The 25,528-nt window shown below is 41.8% G+C and overlaps 1 protein-coding gene across 2 annotated transcripts in view; it reads left to right on the top strand.

The window, feature by feature from the left end:
* Window positions 1-25,528, top strand: part of LOC106584953 (spectrin beta chain, non-erythrocytic 1) — a 136,372-nt gene that overhangs the window by 7,755 nt on the left and 103,089 nt on the right. For both annotated transcript variants that reach the window (XM_014170641.3, XM_014170652.3), the window contains exon 2: window positions 15,416-15,631. In XM_014170641.3, coding sequence (XP_014026116.2) covers window positions 15,481-15,631 — 151 coding nt within the window. In that variant the 5' untranslated portion in view covers window positions 15,416-15,480. The remainder of the gene's footprint in view (window positions 1-15,415; window positions 15,632-25,528) is intronic.

Raw genomic sequence — 25,528 nt, 5'->3', positions numbered from 1 at the left:
TCTGGAAAAGATTAGGTAATTCTAAAAGGATGCATTTCCCTTGTCATGAACCTCATATCACTTGTGTTCCCCCATTTCCCATGTCTCTTGGTGCCATGAAAGCAGGAAATCGTGACCTGGAGTTCCACTGGTGCAGTTTCCATGTCATGTGGCTTGTAGCTGCTAACACAGCTGAAGGACAGCATCCATCTTGGCTCCCTTTAATCTCTCAAACAATTTCAATACTAGCCACTGCAGATATTCATATATCTACTTCTTGAAATGGTGTGCCCCATTTAGCATATGATTAATGTGCTGAATAGATAATCCCTGATTCCTTGAAGTGCCTCACACATGCACACACACAATTGTACTATGGCAAGAGGGACAGCAAGAGCAATGGGTAAGTAGTAGTCATAGGGGCCTTAAGTTGGCAGAAATGGGGAATGAGGCCTAGATTCGTAAGTATCTGATAAGAGTGAGAGAGTATAATGACAACCAGACCTTCAGAGCAGACTCCCGTGTTTTGAAAGTATGCTAGTGAAATTCAGAGGAGATGCAGTGCATTCGGAAAGTATTCAGACCACATTACTTTCCCCACATTTTGTTATCTACACACAATACCTCATAATGACAAAGCGAAAACAGGTTTTTAGAAAGTGAATTAATGTACACTACCGTTCAAAAGTTTGGGGTCACTTAGAAATGTCCTTGTTTTTGAAAGGAAAGCTATTTTTTTGTCCATTAAAATAACATCAAATTGATCAGAAATACAGTGTAGACATTGTTAATGTTGTAAATGACTATTGTCGCTGGAAACAGTTGATTGATTTTTTTAATGGAATATCTACATAAGCGTACAGAGGCCCATTATCAGCAACCATCACTCCTGTGTTCCAATGGCACGTTGTGTTAGCTAATCCACGTTTATAATTTTAAAAGGTTAATTGACCTTCTAGGCAGAGTTGCAAAGAAAAAGCCATATCTCAGACTGGCCAATAAAAATAAAAGATTAAGATGGGCAAAAGAATACAGACACTGGACAGAGGAACTCTGCCTAGAAGGCCAGCATCCCGGAGTCGCCTCTTCACTGTTGATGTTGAGACTGGTGTTTTGCGGGTACTATTTAATGAAGCTGCCAGTTGAGGACTTGTGAGGCGTCTGTTTCTCAAACTAGACACTCTAATGTACTTGTCCTCTTGCTCAGTTGTGCACCGGTGCCTCACACTCCTCTTTCTATTCTGGTTAGAGCCAGTTTGCACTGTTCTGTGAAGGGAGTAGTACACAGCGTTGTACGAGATCTTCAGTTTCTTGGCAATTTCTCGCATGGAATAGCCTTCACTTCTCAGAACAAGAATAGACTGACGAGTTTCAGAAGAAAGGTATTTGTTTCTGGCCATTTTGAGCCTGTAATCGAATCTGCAAATTCTGATGCTCTAGGCCAGTTTAATGCATGAAGACATGCAAAGAAGAATATTTGGAGGAAGACACACAAAGGTTAAATGAAATGCATGTTATCCTCACTTTCCAGCTTATTAGTAAGTAAGCCTTGTCTGAGCCAGAGCGGCCCATAGGGGCAGGAGCCTACCTCCTGTTTCTGCAGCATGATATACAAGTACACCTGCTGGACAAGTACACCTGCTGGACAGGATGCTAGTCTGTCGCAGGGCCTTACCCCCAATCCATCTCCTTAAAGGGATAGTTCACACACATACTATTTTATCTTGTTCCCCAGTCAGATGAACTTGTGGATACAGTTTTTATGGATCTGCATCCAGTATGAAAGAAGTTAGAGATAGTTTGCTAGCTGTTCCTGTAGACTTTTCCAGTCATTGTACTAATGCTAGTTAGCAATTGAGCAAATGCTAGTTAGCAACTTCCATCAAACTGCACGCAGATACATACATACACCTCATTGCCAAAATCACAAACTATCTCTCTAATGCTGAGTGCCAAGCAGAAAGGCATTAGGTCCCATGTTTAGTCTTTGGTATGACGCGACCAGGGATTGAACCCCCAATCTAACACAGGGTTTCCTAAATTCAGCCCTCAGGACCCCAAGGGGTGCACTTTTTTTTTCTTCCCCCTAGCACTACACAGATGATTCAAATAATCAACTAATCATCAAGCTTTGATCATTTGTATCAGCTGTATAGTGTTGGCCCTAGCCTTAGACCTCTCTCTGGAATGTGGCTATCACCTCCTCTGGCCAATAATACAACCCAGAGGAAGAAGGTGGTGATGCTCCCTCCCTGGTCTCTTCCCACACCACTATCTGATCCCAGTGGCTCTCTACTCTTATAGGCATGGTAAATCTTGTTTCATTCCAGTGGCTGATAAATATATCATTGGTTACACCCAGGAGTGTTTTCTTTTTTTAAGTAAATATCTTTGTTTTTCATTTAATGTGAAATTTACTTTTGGGGTTAATACTTTATTTGGACGTTGTATTTCAGCTAGTATTTACATCACATGAACTGAAAAGTAATAACTTGGCCATTATTAGATAATTACCATTTTAGCAGGTCATTTGTATGTAAATATTAATAACAAGTCAACAGTAAAGTACAACCCATTAAATGTTTTCGTTAGTGAGATAGAGTGCATTTAAAAAGTATTCAGACACCTTCACTTTTTCCACATTTTGTTACAGCCTTGAAGCACCTTTGGCAGCGATTACAGCTTCAAGTCTTCTTGGGTATGACGCTACACCTGTATTTGGGGAGTTTATCACATTCTTCTCTGCAGATCCTCTCAAGCTCTGTCAGGTTGGATGTGGAGCATTACTGCACAGCTATTTTCAGGTCTCTCCAGAGGTGTTTGATCAGGTTCAAGTCCGGGCTCTGGCTGAGCCACTCAAGGACATTCAGAAACTTGTCCCGAAACCACTCTTGCATTGTCTTGGCTGTGTGCTTAGGGTCGTTGTCCTGTTGAAAGGTGAACCTTTGCCCCAGTCTGAGGTCCTGAGCACTCTGGAGCAGGTTTTCATCAAGGATATCTTTGTACTTTAATCCGTTCATCTTTCTCCTTGATCCTGATTTGTCTCCCAGTCCCTGCCGCTGAAAAACCACCATGCTTCACGGTAGGGATGGTATTGGCCAGGGGATGAGCGGTGCCTGGTTTCCTCCAGACGTGACGCTTGGCATTCAGGCCAAAGAGTTCAATCTTGGTTTCATCAGACCAGAGAATCTTGTTTCTCATGGTCTGAGAGTCCTTTAGGTGCCTTTTGACGAACTCCAAGCAGGCTGTTTATGTGCCTTTTACCGAGGAGTGGCTTCCATCTGGCCACTCTACCATAATGGCCCGATTGTTGGAGTGCTGTAGAGATGTTTGTCCTTCTGGAAGGTTCTCCCATCTCCACAAAGGCACTCTGGAGCTCTGTCCGAGTGACCATCGGGTTCTTGGTAACCTCGCTGAGCAAGGCCCTTCTCCCTCGGTTGTTCAGTTTGGCCAGGTGGCCAGCTCTAGGAAGAGTCTTGGTGATTCCAAACTTCTTCCATTTAAAAATGATGGAGGCCACTGTGTTCTTGGGGACCTTCAATGCTGCAGAAATGTTTTGGTACCCTTCCCCAGATCTGTGCCTCGACACAATCCTGTCTCGGAGCTTTACGGACAATTCCTTCGAACTCATGGCTTGACATTTGCTCTGACATGCCCTGTCAACGGTGGGACCTTATATAGACAATTATGTGGCTTTCTGAATCATGTCCAATCAATTGAATTTACCACAGGTGGACTCCAATCAAGTTGTAGAAACAATGGAAACAGTATGCATCTGAGCTCAATTTCGAGTCTCATAGCAAAGGGTCAGAATACTTATGTAAATAAGGTATTTATGTTTAAAAGTTTTAATACGTAAAAAAAAAATCTAAAAACCTGTTTTCGCTTTGCCATTATGCGGTATTGTGTGTAGATTGATGAGAAATGTTTTATTTAAGCCATTTTAGTATAAGGCTGTAACAAAATGTGGAAAAAGTGACGGGGTCTGAATACATTCCGAATATACGGGCCAGAAGGACAGGCTCATTCATTTGATTGAAGACGGTTAGGTTGGGGACGAATAAGTGAAATGCTTGCCACTTTAGGCAACAACTACATCTGTATTCTCACGTTGGGGCTCAAATACATGTGCAAATACACCCTTATCATAGCATCTAGGTCCGATGGAGAAAACAGCTAACATTTTCCAGACGTTTTGTCTTCAAGAAATGAAGTCATAATTGTCTGGCATGTGTGACATTTTAAGCACCTGACATTGATGCATAACAAAAGACAGAGTACTCATTACTAGCTGTCAGAGGCTGGTTTGTCTGAATAGATCACAGTAAGATACTTGCATCTCAATAGTCTACAGTGGCCTCCTCACCTCTTCTCTACTTTATCTGTACCGATCCAAAAGAGGACAGGTGAAGGCAATATGGCTCAAACGTAGTAGATAATTTGCTTGCATCTTTCTTTCCACTTTCCAGATCAGTGCTGGGAGGCAAGCAGCAGAGGATAGTTTTGGACTCTGGAGATGCATATAGACCAGGGGTGGGCAAATATGGCCCACAGGCCCGCAAACCCATTCAATCTGGCCCATGGGAGATTTGAGTGAGGTTTTTTGGAGGTGGGGGAATTATTATTTTGGGACTCCAGGCCACACTTGAACTTCTAAAACTAGATAGAAAGTATGTAGAAATTATAATGGACCTATATATTTTCAAATAACTGCCCTTTTTCTGGCCCGCAAATTGAATTTTTTACCCTTTACTGATGTGGCCCTCGAGCCAAAAAGTTTGCCCACCCCTGGTATAGACTGTGTCCTAATCCTTTCCTTGTATATATGACTATCAATTGGTGAAATTACTACATAGGATTAATGTTGGTGTATTATTTAGTGATGCATGTGTCAGTAGTAACTGTGCAGAAACTCTGCAGACGAGTTCCATTTATTAAAAAAAGATCACCCTTTTAAAAATGGATCGTACTTTACTAACATTCATGTAGCTCATATGAAAATAAGACATTTCTGCAATTTGTACCATTTTTCAAATGGTACAAACTCAATTGAGAAAGTGATTAGCATAGTATGCCATTGACTGTAAATATAATTATATTGGAAGCGATACGGTCAGCTAAGGGGGCTGAGGGAGGCAGTTGACAAAGATCTGATTGACAAAGATCTCTTCCTTCATAATCCTAGCTTGTGATGCACACGCTTTCATACATTAATGTCAATAGAAGATTTGCACTCAAAAAATTCAGTTACACAGGTGGATGTCAAAGTAAATTAGGATTCAGGGCTGAGTGAGACACTATATGGGGACTCCCAAAGCCTCCTGTAAACCAAAGCCCAATATCATCATCTGGAATTCCCAAAATAGCAGTGTTTGTGTACAAACCAGAAAGGTACTGAAAGAGCATCATGGGATGTCTGCTGCAGAGGTGTGGACTCGAGTCACATGACTTGGACTCGAGTCAGACTCGAGTCACAAATATGATGACTTGCAACTCGACTTTGACTTTAACACCAATGACTTGTGACTTAACTTGGACTTGAGCCTTTTAACTCGAACTGACTTGATACCCTCCCCAAGCCAAAATATAAAAAATTATGCTATTAAAAAAAGTGTGCAGCGCATCAACTCTTCATTTAACGGATTACAGTTTGAATCAGACAGCAGCCAATCAAATTGTGCCAGCTGAGAAAAAGTTGCGCGTGGCAATGCAGAGGAACGTCGGCGGGTGAATTCAGACGGAGCCCTTGGAAAGACGATACCCAAAATTATTATTTTTGGATATAAAGACTACGCTGTATCAATAAAAAACGAATTGCAACTTGCAAAACATGCGGGAAGAAAATTACAGACGGAGGTGCAACAACTTCCAACTTTGTTCGACATTTGAAGTTGCACAAAGAACAGTAAGTCGTGGCTAATATAGCCGACAGCAATATAGTTTATAACTTTGCTAGTGTAGCATGTAGGCTAACGTAACGTTAAATCAATGAGCCTCCACACAGTCAGTCAGTGCGGGAACATGATCATTGCACCCAAGATTGAGCTACAACTGGCTAGGCAATTGGTAGACTAAATCCTACCTGATGTTACTGCTGTTCCTAAAACCATTGACATACGTTAGCCTACTGTAACCACACACAGAGAGGGTGTGTGTTAAGGTTGGGCGATTGTGTACAAGCCTACATCGCCCGATTGCGCCCCATAGCGATAGTCGATTGCTATGGGGGGGGGGGGGGGGCTTTTTCATGGCTACCCATGTATTTCCATGGAAATATATAAAGTTGATTTGGAAAGTAATAAACATATTTTTAAAAGCATTCATGATTTGCATAAATGTAATATACTAACTATTACTCGTGTTAAAAAAATGGAATGGTATTACATTTGGTGAAAAGAACATTATGACTTGTTTAGGACTCAACTCAAAGTTTAGGACTTGAGACTTGACTTGAGACTTGACTCGGACTTGCCTGTTTTGACTTGGGACTTGAGTGCTAAGGCTTGAGACTTACTTGTGACTTGTAAAACAATGACTTGGTCCCACCTCTGGACTCTGCTGTGAGAATTCCCTGACCCTGCGATTTGAGAGGGCTTCCAAAAGTCCAGTGTCAGCCTTGATCTTTTAGAAGGTCACTTCAGCTACACCCTGCAAGGTCCATAAAGCCTTCCTCTAGCATGCCCTCCAGTGGCAGAGATACAGTACATGGAGGGCGATGCGGACATTGCTGTTACTGTACGTCATCATGATGTTTCAGTCCTAGTTTTAATGTATATACTGTAGTCTCACATTGTCTTGGTGTAAGAGACTTTTAGCAGTATACAGTCTTTCCATTAGTTAAGTGTTGTTGCCTTGATCTAGGCCTACAGTAGGATATATGGTTGTAATGATGGGCATATGATGCACAAAGAATGACAATAGTAATACTGTGACTACTAGTCTCACTCTGCACATAAATTGGTTAGTGTACTTAGACTTCAATCAATTTGATTGAAATTCTTTTTTAATTGTGCCTTGTTTTGGCACATCTACACAATTTATAAACAATCTAGTTTCAAATCCTACTCTGAGCAATTTTATCTCTTACATCACATATGCAGTAGAATATAAATTAGTGCCTTCTGTAGGGCCTTGTTCTATGTGTGTCATGCTAAAAAGCGGTAGCACTGCTGAAGCAAGCACTTGCACTAACACACATATCCAAGCTGTTGCAATTTCTGCTATTGCTCAGAGTGAGGTGGTGGAAGCAGTTGAGTTTCATAGACTAGACGTAACATAGTAAATGTAAATCCGGGACACTCAAGTAGTTTGGAATGGTTACATAAGACAGAAGGTTAATTAAGGAAAAACCAAAAGTAGGGTGGTTGGTCGAGATGGATGAGTGGGCATATATAACGTGATCGTCTAGCAACCCAAAGGTTGCATGTTCAAATCTAATCAAGGACACCTTTAGCATGTTAGCTAATTAGCAACTTTTCAACTACTTTGCAACTACTTAGCATGTTAGCTTACCCTAACCTTAAAACCCTTTAATCCCCTACAGTCGATGTCCGTGCCCCTGCAGAAATCTAATTAGCATCATTTTAAAAATCCCCACCAAAATCCTTCTATTTAAGGTAGAGCAAAAAATGGAGAGCAAAAAATGGAATAGAATGGAATTTTGCATGAGCAAAAAAAAGGATAGGATTAACCCTAACCTTAACCCCTAGCCTAGCTAACGTTAGCCGCAACAAATTGGAATTCGTAAATATATCATAACTTTAGCAAATTCGTAACATATTGTACAAATTGCAATTAGTAACATATTGTATGAATTGCCATTGATAACATATCATATGGAATGGATGATGGATATCCACAAATTAATACATACCATATGAAACGTAACATATCATTGGAGTATCCCGGATTTATATTTACTGGATTTACATACCATCTGAATAGGGTGTGAATATCATGATACTTTTTCTGAGGGGAGGAGGCAGGTGGGACATTCAGATTCTGAATATACCCCATATCCGCAGTATTTGGAATGTATGTAAATAGGATGTATCCCATCAATGGAGGTGCCATGTAACTAGCGTGTATCTTTTTGTAGCCTGCTCTCATTCTGTGAAGTAAACATGATGCAAATGAACGAACGTAAGCCTCACTATTTGTAAAAATAAATAGAAGAAAACATTTGTTGGTTGATATTCTATGATTGCACCATCTCTGATCAATGTGGATCTCAGTTCCCTAGTTGGTGAAATTATGGCTGTGCGTGAAATATCATTACATTTTTAGTTTAGTCATTTAGCAGATGCTCTTATCCAGAGCAACTTACAGGAGCAATTATGGTTTAGTTCCTTACTAAATGGTACATTTGACAGATTTTTCACTTAGTTGGCTTGGGGATTCAAACCAGCGACCTTTCGTTTACTGGACCTACATTCTTAACCGCTGAACTTAACCGCTCAATGAGGTGAAATGTTCACGCTGTTGCTCATAGAAATGTGATGTGTAGAGACGACATTATTCACCTATCCTGAACAAACCCTAGATTTAGTGGGATGAGAGAAAGGATGGCTACCCACATGGCACAGACGTCAGTTCAACGCCTCTTTTTGATTTACATTTGGTTGAGTTGTCAACCAATGTGACTAACGTGAAATCAACAAAACATGTCACCATGTCATTGGGTTTAAAGTTGGATAAAAAAAAAAAAAAATCCCTTACGTTGATGACTCTTTGCAAATCCAATCAGTTTTTCACGTTGATTCAACGGCATTACTTTGATTATTTTTTTAAACGACGTGGAAACAATGTTGGTTCAACCAGTTTTTGCTGAGTAGGTAGTTTCATGTTATTCCTCTCTGCAATTAGCCGATGGAAAGGTTTATAGCGAATTTTACGCTATATTGAGGGCAGGGAGTACATGTCGACTTGCAGGAAACATCAGTACACACACCAAGGAATTTATGAAACCCATTCAGTATTTGGCATAAGAACACACTACAAATAATACAATTTTAACCACATAATTCGAATTCTTAAGGGATTTCTTACAAGGAAAGAACAGATTAATCTACTAGCTGACGCCATACAGTCTGGCCTGACCTGACCTGAAGAAGGACCTTTGACCTAAACTCACCCAGCAAAAAGTATACCTGTATCTTAAAATTAACAATGCATCAGTTCTGCATTTGATATTTGCCATACTTTAGGTTTGACGGAAGTCTGTTTTTATATCTTAATTTTTACACAGGGTTAGGGAGTGTTTGAAGGGCTCATGTTACATGTTCCATTAGAGGACCCTTATTAGCTCTTCTTTCCTTTCAGGACAATAAACAAATGCCATTTGTAGAGCTCCATACCAACCCATATCTCCTCCTCCATTTCCTCAAGGGCTGATATCTCCTCTTACACACAGTAAATGTTAAGGCCACTAATACATAATTGCTAATGAACCTTTCGCTGAATCCTAGGACTTCTTATGATGAACAAAATATATCTCCCCTTGAATCATTCCATTAAAACAGAACATTTATTTTGTATTAAGAATATGGATGGGGGCCACCCGAGGGGCGCACTACAGACCCGGGTTCGATCCCAGACTGTGTTACAGCCGGCCATGACTGGGAAACCCATGAGGCGGCGCACAATTGGCACAGGATGTCCTTGTCTCATCGCGCACTAGTGACTCCTTGTGGCAGGCCGGGTGCCTGCAAGCTGACTTCAGTCACCAGTTGCACGGTGTTTCCTCTGACACATTGGTGTTGCTGGCTACCGGGTTAAGCGAGCAATGTGTCAAGAAGCAGTGCGGCTTGGCAGGGTCATGTTTCGGAGGACGCATGGTTCTCGACCTTCGCTTCTCCGGAGTCTGTACAGTAGTTGCAGCGACGGGACAAGACTGTAACTACCAATTGAAGAAAAAGGGGTAAAAGCACAAAAACAACTAAAGAATATGGATAGAAATGTTTTATTAAAGAAGACCTAAAAGATCAATACAGTGCAGTTGAGCAGAAGTATTATCAATGATTGCCTTAAAGTGATTTGCATAATTTTAGCCAGCAGTTTTGAATGTAGTGATCAATGTGCCAAAACGGGTCCCTGAAGATTGTCCACAATTGTGTTCTACCTCATCTATGTCATCTACAGTACCTCATCTACCTCATATATGTTATGTCCTGTATAAAAAAAATGTGTATGATATGTTGCGAATTCCAATTCGTACAATATGCTACAAATTTGTAAGTGCTTAAGATCCCGGAATACATCTTTATAATGATTTGAATAATTTTAGGATTACTTTATCCTATCCCAGGTATTCCTTAAAGAGGTGGGGTTTCAGGTGTCTCCGGAAGGTGGTGATTGACTCCACTGTCCTGGTGTCGTGAGGGAGCTTGTTCTACCATTGGGGTGCCAGAGCAGCGAACAGTTTTGACTGGGCTGAGCGGGAACTGTGCTTCCGCAGAGGTAGGGGGGCCAGCAGGCCAGAGGTGGATGAATGCAGTGCCCTTGTTTGGGTGTAGGGCCTGATCAGAGCCTGAAGGTATGGAGGTGCCGTTCCCTTCACAGCTCCGTAGGCAATCACCATGGTCTTGTAGCGGATGCGAGCTTCAACTGGAAGCCAGTGGAGAGAGCGGAGGAGCGGGGTGACGTGAGAGAACTTGGGAAGGTTGAACACCAGACGGGCTGCGGCATGCTGGATGAGTTGTAGGGGTTTAATGGCACAGGTAGGGAGCCCCGCCAACAGCGAGTTGCAGTAATCCAGACGGGAGATGACAAGTGCCTGGATTAGGACCTGCGCCGCTTCCTGTGTAAGGCAGGGTCGTACTCTGCTTACGTTGTAGAGCATGAACCTACAGGATCGTGTCACCGCCTTGATGTTAGCGGAGAACGACAGGGTGTTGTCCAGGGTCACGCCAAGGCTCTTAGCACTCTGGGAGGAGGACACAATGGAGTTGTCAACCGTGATGGCGAGATCATGGAACGGACAGTCCTTCCCCAGGAGGAAGAGCAGCTCCATCTTGCCGAGGTTCAGCTTGAGTTGGTGATCCGTCATCCACACTGATATGTCTGCCAGACATGCAGAGATGCGATTCGCCACCTGGTTATCAGAAGGGGGAAAGGAGAAGATTAATTGTGTGTTGTCTGTGTAGCAATGATAGGAGAGACCATGTGAGGATATGACAGAGCCAAGTGACTTGGTGTATAGCGAGAATAGGAGAGGGCCTAGAACAGAGCCCTGGGGGACACCAGTGGTGAGAGCACGTGGTGCGGAGACGGATTCTCGCCACGCCACCTGGTAGGAGCGACCTGTCAGGTAGGACACAATCCAAGAGTGAGCCGCGCCGGAGATGCCCAACTCGGAGAGGGTGGAGAGGAGGATCTGATGGGTCTAGAAGGATGAGAGCAGAGGAGAGAGAGTTAGCTTTAGCAGTGCGGAGAGCCTCCGTGACACAGAGAAGAGCAGTCTCAGTTGAATGACCAGTCTTGAAACCTGACTGATTTGGATCAAGAAGGTCATTCTGAGAGATAGCAAGAGAGCTGGCCAAGGATGGCGCACTCAAGAGTTTTGGAGAGAAAAGAAAGAAGGGATACTGGTCTGTAGTTGTTGACATCGGAGGGATCGAGTGTAGGTTTTTTGAGAAGGGGTGCAACTCTCGCTCTCTTGAAGACGGAAGGGACGTAGCCAACGGTCAAGAATGAGTTGATGAGCGAGGTGAGGTAAGGGAGAAGGTCTCCGGAAATGGTCTGGAGAAGAGAGGAGGGGATAGGGTCAAGCGGGCAGGTTAGGTTGTTGGGCGGCCGGCCGGCCGTCACAAGTCGCAAGATTTCATCTGGAGAGAGAGGGGAGAAAGAGGTCAAAGCATAGGGTAGGGCAATGTGAGCAGGACCAGCGGTGTCGTTTGACTTAACCTCTCTAGGGTAGGTGGGACGAAATCGTCCCACCTACTCAACAGCCAGTGGAATCCCGTGGCGCGTTATTCAAATACCTTAGAAATGCTATTACTTCAATTTCTCAAACATATGACTTTTTTACACCATTTTAAAGACAAGACTCTCGTTAATCTAACCACACTGTCCGATTTCAAAAAGGCTTTACAACGAAAGCAAAACATTAGATTATGTCAGCAGAGTACCCAGCCAGAAATAATCAGACACCCATTTTTCAAGCTAGCATATAATGTCACATAAACCCAAATCACAGCTAAATGCAGCACTAACCTTTGATGATCTTCATCAGATGACAATCCTAGGACATTATGTTATACAATACATGCATGTTTTGTTCAATCAAGTTCATATTTATATCAAAAAACAGCTTTTTACATTAGCATGTGACATTCAGAACTAGCATACCCACCGCAAACTTCCGGTGAATTTACTAAATTACTCACGATAAAAAAATATAACAATTATTTTAAGAATTATAGATACAGAACTCCTTTATGCAATCGCTATGTCCGATTTTAAAATAGCTTTTCGGTGAAAGCACATTTTGCAATATTCTGAGTAGATAGCCCAGCCATCACGGGCTAGCTATTTAGACACCCACCAAGTTTAGCCCTCACCAAAGTCAGATTTACTATAAGAAAAATTTGATTACCTTTGCTGTTCTTCGTCAGAATGCACTCCCAGGACTTCTACTTCAATAACAAATGTTGGTTTGGTTCAAAATAATCCATAGTTATGTTCAAATATCCTCTGTTTTGTTCGTGCGTTCAAGACACTATCCGAAGGGTAAAGAAGGGTGACGCGCCCGAAATATTACATTACCGTACTTCGAAGCATGTCAACCGCTGTTTAAAATCAATTTTTATGCCATTTTTCTCGTAAAAAAGCGATAATATTCCGACCGGGAAACCCAGTTTTAGTTCAAAGACAGAAAATAAAAACATGGGGTCGCCTCGTGCACACGCCTCAGTCTCATTGTTCTCTGATCGACCACTTACCAAAGGCGCTAATGTTTTTTAGCCAGGGCCTGCAAAGACATCATTCAGCTTTTTCCCGCCTTCTGAGAGCCTATGGGAGCCGTAGGAAGTGTCACGTTACAGCAGAGATCCTCAGTTTTCAATAAAGAGAGTGAAGAAGCCCAAGAAATTGTCAGACAGGCCACTTCCTGTAAGGAATCTTCTCAGGTTTTTGCCTGCCATATGAGTTCTGTTATACTCACAGACACCATTCATACAGTTTTAGAAACTTTAGGGTGTTTTCTATCCAAAGCCAATAATTATATGCATATTCTAGTTTCTGGGCAGTAGTAATAACCAGATTAAATCGGGTACGTTTTTTATCCGTCCGTGCAAATACTGCCCCCTACCCCCAACAGGTTAACAAACGAGGATCGGATGTCGTCGACCTTCTTTTCAAAATGGTTGACGAAGTCATCCGCTGAGAGGGAGGAGGTGGGGGAGGGGGAGGAGGATTCAGGAGGGAGGAGAAGGTGGCAAAGAGCTTCCTAGGGTTAGAGGCAGATGCTTGGAATTTATAGTGCCACAGGAAAGGAAGACCCAGAGTTACCTCTGCTGCAGAGGATAAATTCAGTTGAGTTAACTGCACCTCAGATTGCAGCCCAAATAAATGCTTCACAGAGGTCAAGTAACAGACACATCTCAACATCAACTGTTCGGAGGAGACTGCGTGAATCAGGCCTTCATGATCGAATTGTTGCAAATAAAGCCACTACTAAAGGACCAATAAAAAGAAGAGACTTGCTTGGGCCAAGAAACACGAGCCATGAACATTTGAATGGTGGATGAGTCCAAATGTGAGATTTTTGGTTCCAACCGTTGTGTCTTCGTGAGACGCAGAGTAGGTAAACGGATGATCTCCACATGTGTAGTTCCCACCGTGAAGCATGTTGGAGGAGGTGTGATGGTGTCAGTGATTTATTTAGAATTCAAGGCACACTTAACCAGCATGGCTACCACAGCATTCTACAGTGATACTCCATCCCATCTGGTTTGCGCTTAGTGGGACTATCATTTGTTTTTCAACAGGACAATGACCCAACACACTTCCAGGCTGAGTAAGGGCTATTTGACCAAGAAGGAGAGTGATGGGGTGCTGCATCAGATGACCTGGCCTCCACGCAATTGAGATGGTTTGGGATGAGTTAGACCGCTGAGTGAAGAAAAAGCCGCCAACAAGTGCTCAGAATATGTGGGAACTTCAAGACTGTTGGAAAAGCATTCCAGATGAAGCTGGTTGAGAGAATTCCAAGGGAAGCACACTCTCAACAATAGCGGACTGCAAATCTAGGAGAGGGAAAATACCTGTGGAAGAGTAAGGTTTTTGGGGAGTTTGATATACCAATTTCTCGCTTTGTCAAACAGCAGTTCCTCTCCTTGTCACTATTAATGATGACTAACATGATACCATCTGGTGTCAATACATTTATTTTAAATAAAGAGCTCAGAACTTTCAGGGTAGCTATATTTAAAAATGGAAATATAATATTTTGAATCTAATGCTGCCATCAACTTTATATATATCACAGAAGACTGAAATATAACAAAACTGTTTGACATAGAAACACAGAATTTTCGTTGTTTAATTTGTATTATCTTTATTAATGATGAAATTGTGAAAAATATGAATAACTTTCCACCCATGAGGCCAAAGAGGGTGCTTTTGGTCATTGACTGCAGGAAAGGGCTACCCTGATTGATTGTGGTATATTTGATAGAAAACATTCTGGTAGAAGTGAGTCTCGGGTTTTACCAGAAGATGGCACTGTGTGTCTTGATTAGTTTTTTCCTTAGGCATCGGCAACACATTGTTGGCTAATTCACTTTGAGTGGTGTAACATAACTTACATTTGTAACACTGTTGTCTCCATTTCACTATAATGTCATTTCTATTATGACAAAATGTGTTATTGTCATTGAATTTCTCACTTTTCACACTTCACAAATCTGTAATTGTGTTTAAATCCTTGACATATTGGGAAAATGTGATTAAACCAAGAGAAGACATTGGGTCCTATTGCTCCATTTGTTTACCTATGAACCATCTTTAGGCAATAACCGAGAGTATAGCGTGATAAATCGGGCTGAAATCTTTCTCAAAATATCCCCATAGTTCTGCCCTTATACAATGGTTGCGTTCCAGGTCATCTTTTCTGCAGTCGTGCTGCACAGATGATCAGATCTCACAACCACATTAATATGATACAGCAATATTTTGAGATGCACAGCATATAGACGACTTGGAACGCCATCTACAATATGTAATTCCACTGCTGGGTGAAGTTCACCCCAGGTACAGAACTAGAATCCGCTTCCTCTCCCACAACCCTAACCACAAACCATTAGAGGGGAATATGCTAAACTGACCAAAGATCAGCATCTCGGGGCAACTTCATCCTACACCTAATACAGCCCTGTTGTCCTAACTGAATGTGGCGTGTATGTGAACATGTCTTTCTCTGTCTCTGTGATTCCAGGGCTTCATCAGAAGCCACTGATGAGGAAGTGTAATCGGTGAAAAGGTCAAAGGTGAAAGGTCAGGATGACGACAGTAGCCGTGGAATATGAACACATGGAGATCACGCAGCAGTACAGTAGCAGCGACATGGTCAACAACCGCTGGGATGACGAGTGGGATAACGAGAACAGCTCGGCTCGCCTGTTCGAGCGCTCGCGCATCAAGGCCCTGGCAGGTGAGTGAGGCGGAGAGGAGAGAGAGTGTTGTTGGCATTGCATTCACTTTGCATTCACTTAATCTCATAGAATAGCAATGGTCATATGATGATGTACACCTGGACTTCGGTTCAAATACTATTCAAAATAGTGTAGCTGTGCGTGCCTGATGCAATGAAACCAATAAAAATGATCCCTAAAAGTGCAAACCCTACTCACCTGGCACTCCAGGCAGGCAAAGCAAATGCTCAAAGTAGATGTTTGCAGACGGATACAGGAAGATTTGGAAGAAACCTCTTTGAAACTGCCCGGCGACCACATCATTAATTTGTATATAGATCAATGTGTGTTGAGAAATTAAACTGAGAAAATAAGAAGTGATCATTTGGTGCACATAAGCAATTATTGTTGGCGGTAATAGTAGAATGGTTGTGACTTTCTATCATTGAGCTGTTTTAAATTAGAGATTATGTACAAAATCCCCATGGCAAAGTCATCTAGGCTTACTGGAACAGAGAGTTTCAATAGGTAAATGCCTGCACAGAACCAGAAGCCAACCCTGCAATTAAGCAGTGTTTTGACAAGAGAAAAAAAATGATCAAAAATAGAAATGAGAAAGTGTTCTTTGGTTTCTCTTCTTTCTGGCCGGAGACCACAAGCTGTTTACAGAACTTGAAAAAAAGCCCTCTGCATTCCGATGAGCATCCTGCTTCTCTCATGACTGTTTTCCTGCATTCCTGCCCAGCAGAGCATACGCCTCTCCCCCACCTCCACTTGCTGCAGTCAAGTGTCTTCAATGGCTACATGAACACCTACCTACTAGATGCCCTTCAAATCCAACCCAGTAACCAGGCGCCCTGGGTTGAATCAAAAACTGGTCATTCTGCTATTAAACTTTGTAAAATGAGAATGAAATCAACAGAAAATGAATTCAAAACATTTGATTGAAGAGGGCCCGCTTGATGTTTACAGTAATGGTGTTACTATTGCATCTGAGAATCATCTCATCCCATATGACTCAAACAGGAAGTGACATAATTACATTCCCAGTGGCTTGGTAACTCTGTAACCCAACCAAAAAAATGTACAATGTTATTTCCTCAAGTGCTTTTGTGGTCATAGTGTATCAGCCGTTTTGTGATTAGCAACAGTTTATATTTGAGCCTTTGCCAGTGCCACATATTAGTGGAGATTTTAATGTGAGAGGGAGATTGAGATTGGATGTTGTCTATCGTAACTACGTCAAGAGGTCGCTTGTAGGCTGCACATATAGTAGGCAATTCAATTTATAGAAGCCATGTAGCCTGTAGGTTCATGCTCTACAACATTCGCAGAGTACGACCCTGCCTCACACAGGAAGCGGCGCAGGTCCTAATCCAGGCACTTGTCATCTCCCGTCTGGGTTACTGCAACTCGCTGTTGGCTGGGCTCCCTGCCTGTGCCATTAAACCCCTACAACTCATCCAGAATGCCGCAGCCCGTCTGGTGTTCAACCTTCCCAAGTTCTCTCACGTCACCCCGCTCCTCCGCTCTCTCCACTGGCTTCCAGTTGAAGCTCGCATCCGCTACAAGACCATGGTGATTGCCTACGGAGCTGTGAAGGGAACGGCACCTCCATACCTTCAGGCTCTGATCAGGCCCTACACCCAAACAAGGGCACTGCGTTCATCCACCTCTGGCCTGCTGGCCCCCCTACCTCTGAGGAAGCACAGTTCCCGCTCAGCCCAGTCAAAACTGTTCGCTGCTCTGGCACCCCAATGGTGGAACAAGCTCCCTCACGACGCCAGGACAGCGGAGTCAATCACCACCTTCCGGAGACACCTGAAACCCCACCTCTTTAAGGAATACCTAGGATAGGATAAAGTAATCCTTCTAACCCCCCCCTTAAAAGATTTAGATGCACTATTGTAAAGTGGTTGTTCCACTGGATATCATAAGGTGAATGCACCAATTTGTAAGTCGCTCTGGATAAGAGCGTCTGCTAAATGACTTAAATGTAATGTAAATGTAGCCTAAGAGATGTTTTCTATTGGGGACTTGAGTAGGCCTAAATATGGTAGGGTGCTACTGTTGTGATGACTGGTCTAATGTATGAATGGATCCAGAAAGTTGATATGTTGCACCTGCATATTTTGTATTTTTGCATTTCGGCTAATTTACCATTCTTTCTCGGCATATCCTCTCTTCAGTTGTCATACGTTCTTGGGGAGGATAGACTATGGCCATCTTTTTTTAACGCTGATCTGTATAGCCTGTAGACCTACTTGCTGTTTGCAATGGAATGGTTGGAGAACGCGTCGCACGCAGCAAATTTATGGCGACATTGTGTAAGTAAATAGGCCTACGGTACGCTACAACAGCACTCACACTTACACACACACACTGAACGTTCATGATTGATCATGCAGAGAAGGCCGCACAGAAAACACGTTTAGGCATTGCATGTCATTTAACAGTTCCATTTCATGTCATGCTGTTCATATAAATAATTTATTGTAATTTAATAGCGGCACACATTGTTATGTTGCAACCACGTTGTCCCAAGACGTTGATGATGGCACGGTGTCTGATATTTCTGCCACGGCCCCTTGTTTTGCAAGGTTGAAACCTGCTTTGTCCACATATATTAGCTCATATGTGGTCCTGCAGTTCCCTGAGTCTGATGCAGTTATTTGCAATGACCATATTTACAATGTGGGGCTCCTGCTCTGGGGTTAACAGTCAACCTCTTCAACCAGATACTGGTTTTCTTGCAGTTCTGTAAAACATTTGAATGGTTTTAGTGATAGATCCTTCTCATTATGAAAGTACAGTACATATTACTGTATCAGTAAGACAACAGCACTTACAGTTACTTACCGGTTGTCATTTCGAAATATCATGATGATACCTGCAACTGTATAGCGGCTCAGATTTGGTTTAACCCATTGCCCAGCCTCCCTCATGCTCATCCCATGGTTGACAACATGGTCAACAACAGTCGCTCTGATTTCATCAGTTATGTTCCTGACTCCTCTTCCTCTTCCCTGTCCTCTCCTCCCCATCTTACTTCAACTCTTCCTTCTCCTCCTCCTCTTACTTCTTGACCTCCTCATCCTCCTCTAGTTCTCACCCCTCTTACTCTTTGTCCAATATTGGCCTCCATTATTGTCCAAACCAAATGTTTACCTGTGGTCTATTTATAGTGCTCAAGCTCTGATTTGTAAGTGAACTCATTATCTGAAAGTGTTTCCACATGTCAATGTGGAAAGGCAATTGGCAAAATAGTGTAGCAATGTAGAGACCAATGTTTACAGTTTTGCTAGAAGTGTGTTATTAAATTACAACCTGAGTGTAAAGCAGAGAATGTGCATTCACTTTGGCACCCTACAAGTGTTAATGGTTTCAGAGATAGTACTTCAAGAATCACTGTTAGTGTTTAACCTGTTGAGGACAGACGTTCCGCTAGCGGAACCCCGTTCCGCCTGCGGAACCCCTAGCCAACAGCCAATGGCATCGCACGGCGCAAAATACAAAACCAACTAAAATACCACAATTCAATTTTCTCAAACAATCAACTATTTTACACCATTTTAAAGATAAGACTCTCGTTAATCTAACCACATTGTCCGATTTCAAAAAGGCTTTACAGCGAAAGCAAAACATTAGATTATGTTAGGAGAGTACCCTGCCAAAAATATTCACACAGCCATTTTCAAAGCAAGCATATATGTCACAAAAACCAAAACCACAGCTAAATGCAGCACTAACCTTTGATGATCTTCATCAGATGACACTCCTAGGACATTATGTTATACAATACATGCATGTTTTGTTCAATCAAGTTCATATTTATATCAAAAAACAGCTTTTTACATTAGCATGTGATGTTCAGAACTAGCATACCCACCGAAAACTTCCGGTGAATTTACTAAATTACTCATGATAAACGTTGACAAAATACATAACAATTATTTTAAGAATTATAGATACAGAACTCCTTTATGCAATCGCGGTGTCAGATTTTAAAATAGCTTTTCGGCGAAAGCACATTTTGCAATATTCTGAGTAGATAGCCTGGCCATCACGGCTAGCTAATTTGACACCCACCAAGTTTGGGACAACCTAAACTCAGAATTACTATTAGAAAAATTGGATTACCTTTGCTGTTCTTCGTCAGAATGCACTCCCAGGACTTCTACTTCAACAACAAATGTTGTATTGGTTCCAAATAATCCATAGTTATATTCAAATAGCTCTGTTTTGTTCGTGCATTCAGGTCACTATCCGAAGCGAGCGCATTTCGTGACAAAAAAATTACAAATATTCCATTACCGTACTTAGAAGCATGTCAAACGCTGTTTAAAATACATTTTTATGCAATTTTTCTCATAAAATAGAGATAATATTCCAACCGGGCAACGTTGTATTCATTCAAAGGCTGAAAGAAACAAATGGAGTAGTCTCGTGACCACGCATCTCCAGTGTCACTGTCCCAAGGCTGACCACTTACAAATTCTCCTGCTGTTCTTCGCCCAGAGACAGCAGACACCCCATTCCACTTTCTGGCGGCTTTAGAGAGCCAATGGAAGCCTTAGAAAATGTCACATTACAGCACAGATGCTGTATTTTTGATAGAGATGCCCTTGAAGGAGAACAAATTGTCACAGGGCACTTCCTGTATAGAATCTTCTCAGGTTTTGGCCTTCCATATGAGTTCTGTTATACTCACAGACACCATTCAAACAGTTTTAGAAACTTGAGTGTTTTCTATCCAAATCTACTAATTATATGCATAATCTAGTTTCTGGGCAGGAGTAGTAACCAGATTAAATCGGGTACGTTTTTTATCCGGCCGTGAAAATACTGCCACCTATCCCATTAAGCATTCAGAAAAAACTAAGATCCCCATTAGCTGTTGCGAAAGCAACATCTACAGTCGTGGCCAAAAGTTTTGAGAATGACACAAATATTAATTTTCAGTCTGCTGCCTCAGTTTGTATGATGGCAATTTGCATATACTCCAGAATGTTATGAAGAGTTATCAGATGAATTGCAATCAATTGCAAAGTCCCTCTTTGCCATACAAATGAACTGAATCCCAAAAAAAACATTTCCACTGCATTTCAGCCCTGCCACAAAAGGACCAGCTGACATCATGTCAGTGATTCTCTCGTTAACACAGGTGTGAGTGTTGACAAGGACAAGGCTGGAGATCACTCTGTCATGCTGATTGAGTTCGAATAACAGAATGGAAGCTTCAAAAGGAGGGTGGTGCGTGGAATCATTGTTCTTCCTCTGTCAATCATGGTTACCTGCAAGGAAACACATGCCGTCATCATTGCTTTGCACAAAAAGGGCTTCACAGGCAAGGATATTGCTGCCAGTAAGATTGCACCTAAATCAACCATTTATCAGATCATCAAGAACTTCAAGGAGAGCGGTTCAATTGTTGTGAAGAAGGCTTCAGGGCACCCAAGAAAGTCCAGCAAGCACCAGGGGACCGTCTCCTAAAGTTGATTCAGCTGCGGGATCGGGGCACCACCAGTACAGAGCTTGCTCAGGAATGACAGCAGGCAGGTGTGAGTGCATCTGCACGCACAGTGAGGCGAAGACTTTTGGAGGATGGCCTGGTGTCAAGAAGGACGGCAAAGAAGCTACTTCTCTCCAGGAAAAACATCAGGGACAGACTGATATTCTGCAAAATGCACAGGGATTGGACTGCTAAGGACTGAGGTAAAATAATTTTTCTGATGAATCCCCTTTCCGATTGTTTGGGGCATCCGGAAAAAAGCTTGTCCGGAGAAGACAAGGTGAGCGCTAGCATCAGTCCTGTGTCATGCCAACAGTAAAGCATCCTGAGACCCTTCATGTGTGGGTTGTTTCTCAGCCAAGGGAGTGGGATCACTCACAATTCTGCCTAAGAAGACAGCCATGAATAAAGAATGGTACAAATGCATCCTCTGAGAGCAACTTCTCCCAACCATCCAGGAACAGTTTGGTGACGAACAATGCCTTTTCCAGCATGATGGAGCACCTTGTAATAAGGCAAAAGTGATAACTAAGTGGCTCGGGGAACAAAACATCGATATTTTGGGTCCATGGCCAGGAAACTCCCCAGACCTTAATCCATTGAGAATTTGTGGTCAATCCTCAAGAGGCGGGTGGACAAACAAAAACCCACAAATTCTGCCAAACTCCAAGCATTGATTATGCAAGAATGGACTGCCATCAGTCAGGATGTGGCCCAGAAGTTAATTGACAGCATGCCAGGGCGGATTGCAGAGGAAGAGTCAACACTGCGAAAAAGACGTGTACTTTGTGAAAAAGAACACTGTGAAAAAGAAGGGTCAACACTGCAAATATTGACTCTTTGCATCAACTTCATGTAATTGTCAATAAAAGCCTTTGACACTTATGAAATGCTTGTAATTATACTTCAGTATTCCATAGTAACATCTGACAAAAATATCTAAAGACACTGAAACAGCAAACGTTGTGGAAATTAATATTTGTGTCATTCAAAACTTTTGGCCACGACTGTAGTCTTCACACACACAAACGCTATCTTAATTTGACCCTGCTTCTCTGCGACAACAGAGTGATCAAATTAAGATTGCAGATCTGTATGCAGGTCTCCTATTTCAAGGTAAGTCAGAAAAGAAAGGTTTATTTTGGTGCATACGTTTTCCACTTACTGCAAATCTGTGGGCTTGGCCATTCTCCATTAATTGTTCTGACTTAATTCTTTGTAGCATCATGTTAAACTTTTGAGAAGAGGCTACTTCATAAGCTCAGCAAAGACCCTATTGTTTTACATCCAACTAAAATAAAAGCATATCTACATTAACCTTGGCACAAGGAAATGGAATGGAAGTGTAACGATCGTCTGTTGAAGAAGGGGACCAAAGCGCAGCGTGCTGAGTGTTCATTATAATATTTAATAATAAGAAACACTTTAACAAAAGAAAGCCACCAGTTCTGTCAGGTCACAATGTACAAAACAGAAAATAACTATCCACAAAACCCCAAAGGAAAAAGGCTGCCTAAGTATGACTCCCAATCAGCGACAACGATGTACAGCTGTCCCTGATTGAGAGCCATACCAGGCCAAAACAAAGAAATACAAAGCATAGAAAAAAGGAGATAGAATGCCCACCCAAATCACACCCTGACCAAACCTAAATAGAGACATAAAAAAGGCTCTCTCAGGTCAGGGCGTGACAGGAAGACTGTGTAATTGTTATTAACAACTCAATTTGACATTTTTAAAGAGATTTCACTCACAATTTTTGGGTATTTTCAATTTGTCTGATTATCACAGAGGTTGACCATCACACAAACCCACCCAGAAACCCACACCCCTATGTCACCACCCTATTTCCTTTCCCTGTTTCATAGTAATTCCTATGAGGTGAGTCATGTAGAAGGATGTGTGTATTTTTCTTGTCTAAGAATCTAACTTAAAACCGAGCATTACAAGTCTAGATGAAGAGGCTTGTATAAAGAGGTTATGGAAAAGTAGGGAGCAGAGGTGACTTGCAACTCAACTTTGACTTTAACACCAATGACTCGTGACTTAACTTGGACTTGAGCCTTTTAACTCGAACTGACTTGATACCCTCCCCAAGCCCAAATATAAAAAATTATGCTATTAAAAAAAGTGTGCAGTGCATCAACTCTTCATTTAACGGACTACAGTTTGAATCAAACTGTGCCAGCTGAGAAAAAGTTGCGTGTGGCAGTGCAGAGGAACGTCGGCAGGTGAATTCAGACGGAGCCCTTGGAAAGATGATACCCAAAATTATTATTTTGTGATATAAAGACTACGCTGTATCAACAAAAACGGATTGCAACTTGCAAAACATGCGGGAAGAAAATTACAGATGGAGGCACAACAACTTCCAACTTTGTTCGACATTTGAAGTTGCACAAAGAACGGTAAGTCATGGCTAATATAGCCGACAGCTATATAGTATATAACTTTGCTAGTGTAGCATGTAGGCTAACTTAACGTTAAATCAATGAGCCTCCACACAGTCAGTCAGTGCGGGAACGTGATCATTGCACCGAAGATTGAGCTACAACTGGCTAGGCAGTTGATAGCCTAAATCCTGCCTGATGTTACTGCTGTTCCTAAAACCATTGACATACGTTAGCCTACTGTAACCACACACAGAGAGGGTGTGTGTTAAGGTTGGGCGATTGTGTACAAGCCTACATCGCCCCATAGCGAACCTCGATAGTCGATTGCTATGGGGCGGGGTCTTTCTCATGGCTACCCATGTATTTCCATGGAAATATAAAGTTGATTTGGAAAGTAATAAATATATTTTTAAAAGCATTAATGATTTGCATTAATGTAATATACTAACTATTACTCTTCTCTTACATTTGGTGAAGAGAACATTATGACTTGTTTAGGACTCGCAACTCAAAGTTTAGGACTTGAGACTTGACTTGAGACTTGTCGATCTTGACTTGAGACTTGACTTGGACTTACCTGTTTTGACTTGGGACTTGAGTGCTAAGACTTGAGACTTACTTGTGACTTGTAAAACAATAACTTGGTCCCACCTCTGGTAGGGAGGCTGTGGAAGAATAGCCCTTCGCAAGGCGATGGCCTTGTGGATACCTAGTGACCAAACCAAGGAAGACTTTAATGTGTCGTGTGTTTGTGCCATTTACAGTTCATAACTTTTTTTTGCTCTGTACAACTAGGAAAGCATATTCATCATGTGTTTTTACCCAGTGTATATTTTTTCATATAATTTTTTACCCCTCCCTTATGCTTTATTGTGACACAACAAATATGATATTATTTAACACATAATAATATAATTTATATTATGGGAATTCTAGTGTCATTATTAGCATGTGTTCCTCAAACTGCCCAAGCACATGAACTACTGTACATAGGGATCTACATCTATGGATCTGCATCTAAGGTTGGACAGACAGTCAGCCAGGCAGAAAGACAGAGAGACTGTGTCCTTTTTGGCCTTTTGTCATTCCCTGTGTTCATTGTCGTAATGATTTCGATTTGTCTTTTCGCACAGTTGCTGGAAAACAAATGACGGCAACACTTGTGGTATTGAGATGAGCATGAATTCATAACATCATGAGGAGTAGATATAAGGCAGCATATCTGTGGCCTCCTCCTTCGCCACAAGGCTTTCTCATGAACAGGAAGAGGACAAATGGGATATTGTTGATGATGCTGCTACTGTATGTAGCAAGAATACTCTGCGGCAGAGAACTCCTGAGACTGCCATGAATATAAGGCAACATGGTTGAGTCAGTGGCTAAATCCAAAGGGGAATCATTATGGAAAACATTTTGTCAGAGTCTTGTATGGTATGGATTTAATTTGGTTGTATTTACTAGGATTATCTGGACTTTACAATTATTTTGTTTGTTTGTGTGACCACCTTTTTAAAATTATTATTATTTTTATTATTGGGGGTGTGGGGTACAGGTACAAAATAGATGTCATATAATTTCATTTTCAGTTCATATCATATTAACTTGTGGGCTGCCACTCAAAAATAAAAAATAAACATTAAAAAAAGATAAATAAATACAAAGTATTGATTATTATGATCATATTACAGAGTTAAAAGGTAATAACAAATGTAGTATGTAAAGCAAAATAAACAAAAATAAGTGAGCTTCACCCTAACCTCCCATCCCATCCCCAAACCCCACCCATCCAACATGTCTCCATCCAATGTAAAATGTTTCCTTGGTGTTAAATACAGTCTGTGAACAAACTTAAATGTAAAGTATAAATTGATGGTTCGGATTACAGGATGCCAAGTTCCATATTCTGGTCCAGTTAAAGGGTTGTTCAGATTCACTTATATCTGTGGACCACACTTTTTTAATGACTAGCTCAGAATATGAAACACTAACTGTTATAGAAAGTGTCTCTGCTT

Source organism: Salmo salar, chromosome 02, assembly GCF_965601325.2.
Source record: "Salmo salar chromosome 02, fSalSal1, whole genome shotgun sequence".
Lineage (NCBI taxonomy): Eukaryota > Metazoa > Chordata > Actinopteri > Salmoniformes > Salmonidae > Salmo > Salmo salar.
The sequence above is the reverse complement of the archived record's forward strand: the minus strand, read 5'-3'. Positions and strand labels throughout refer to the sequence as shown.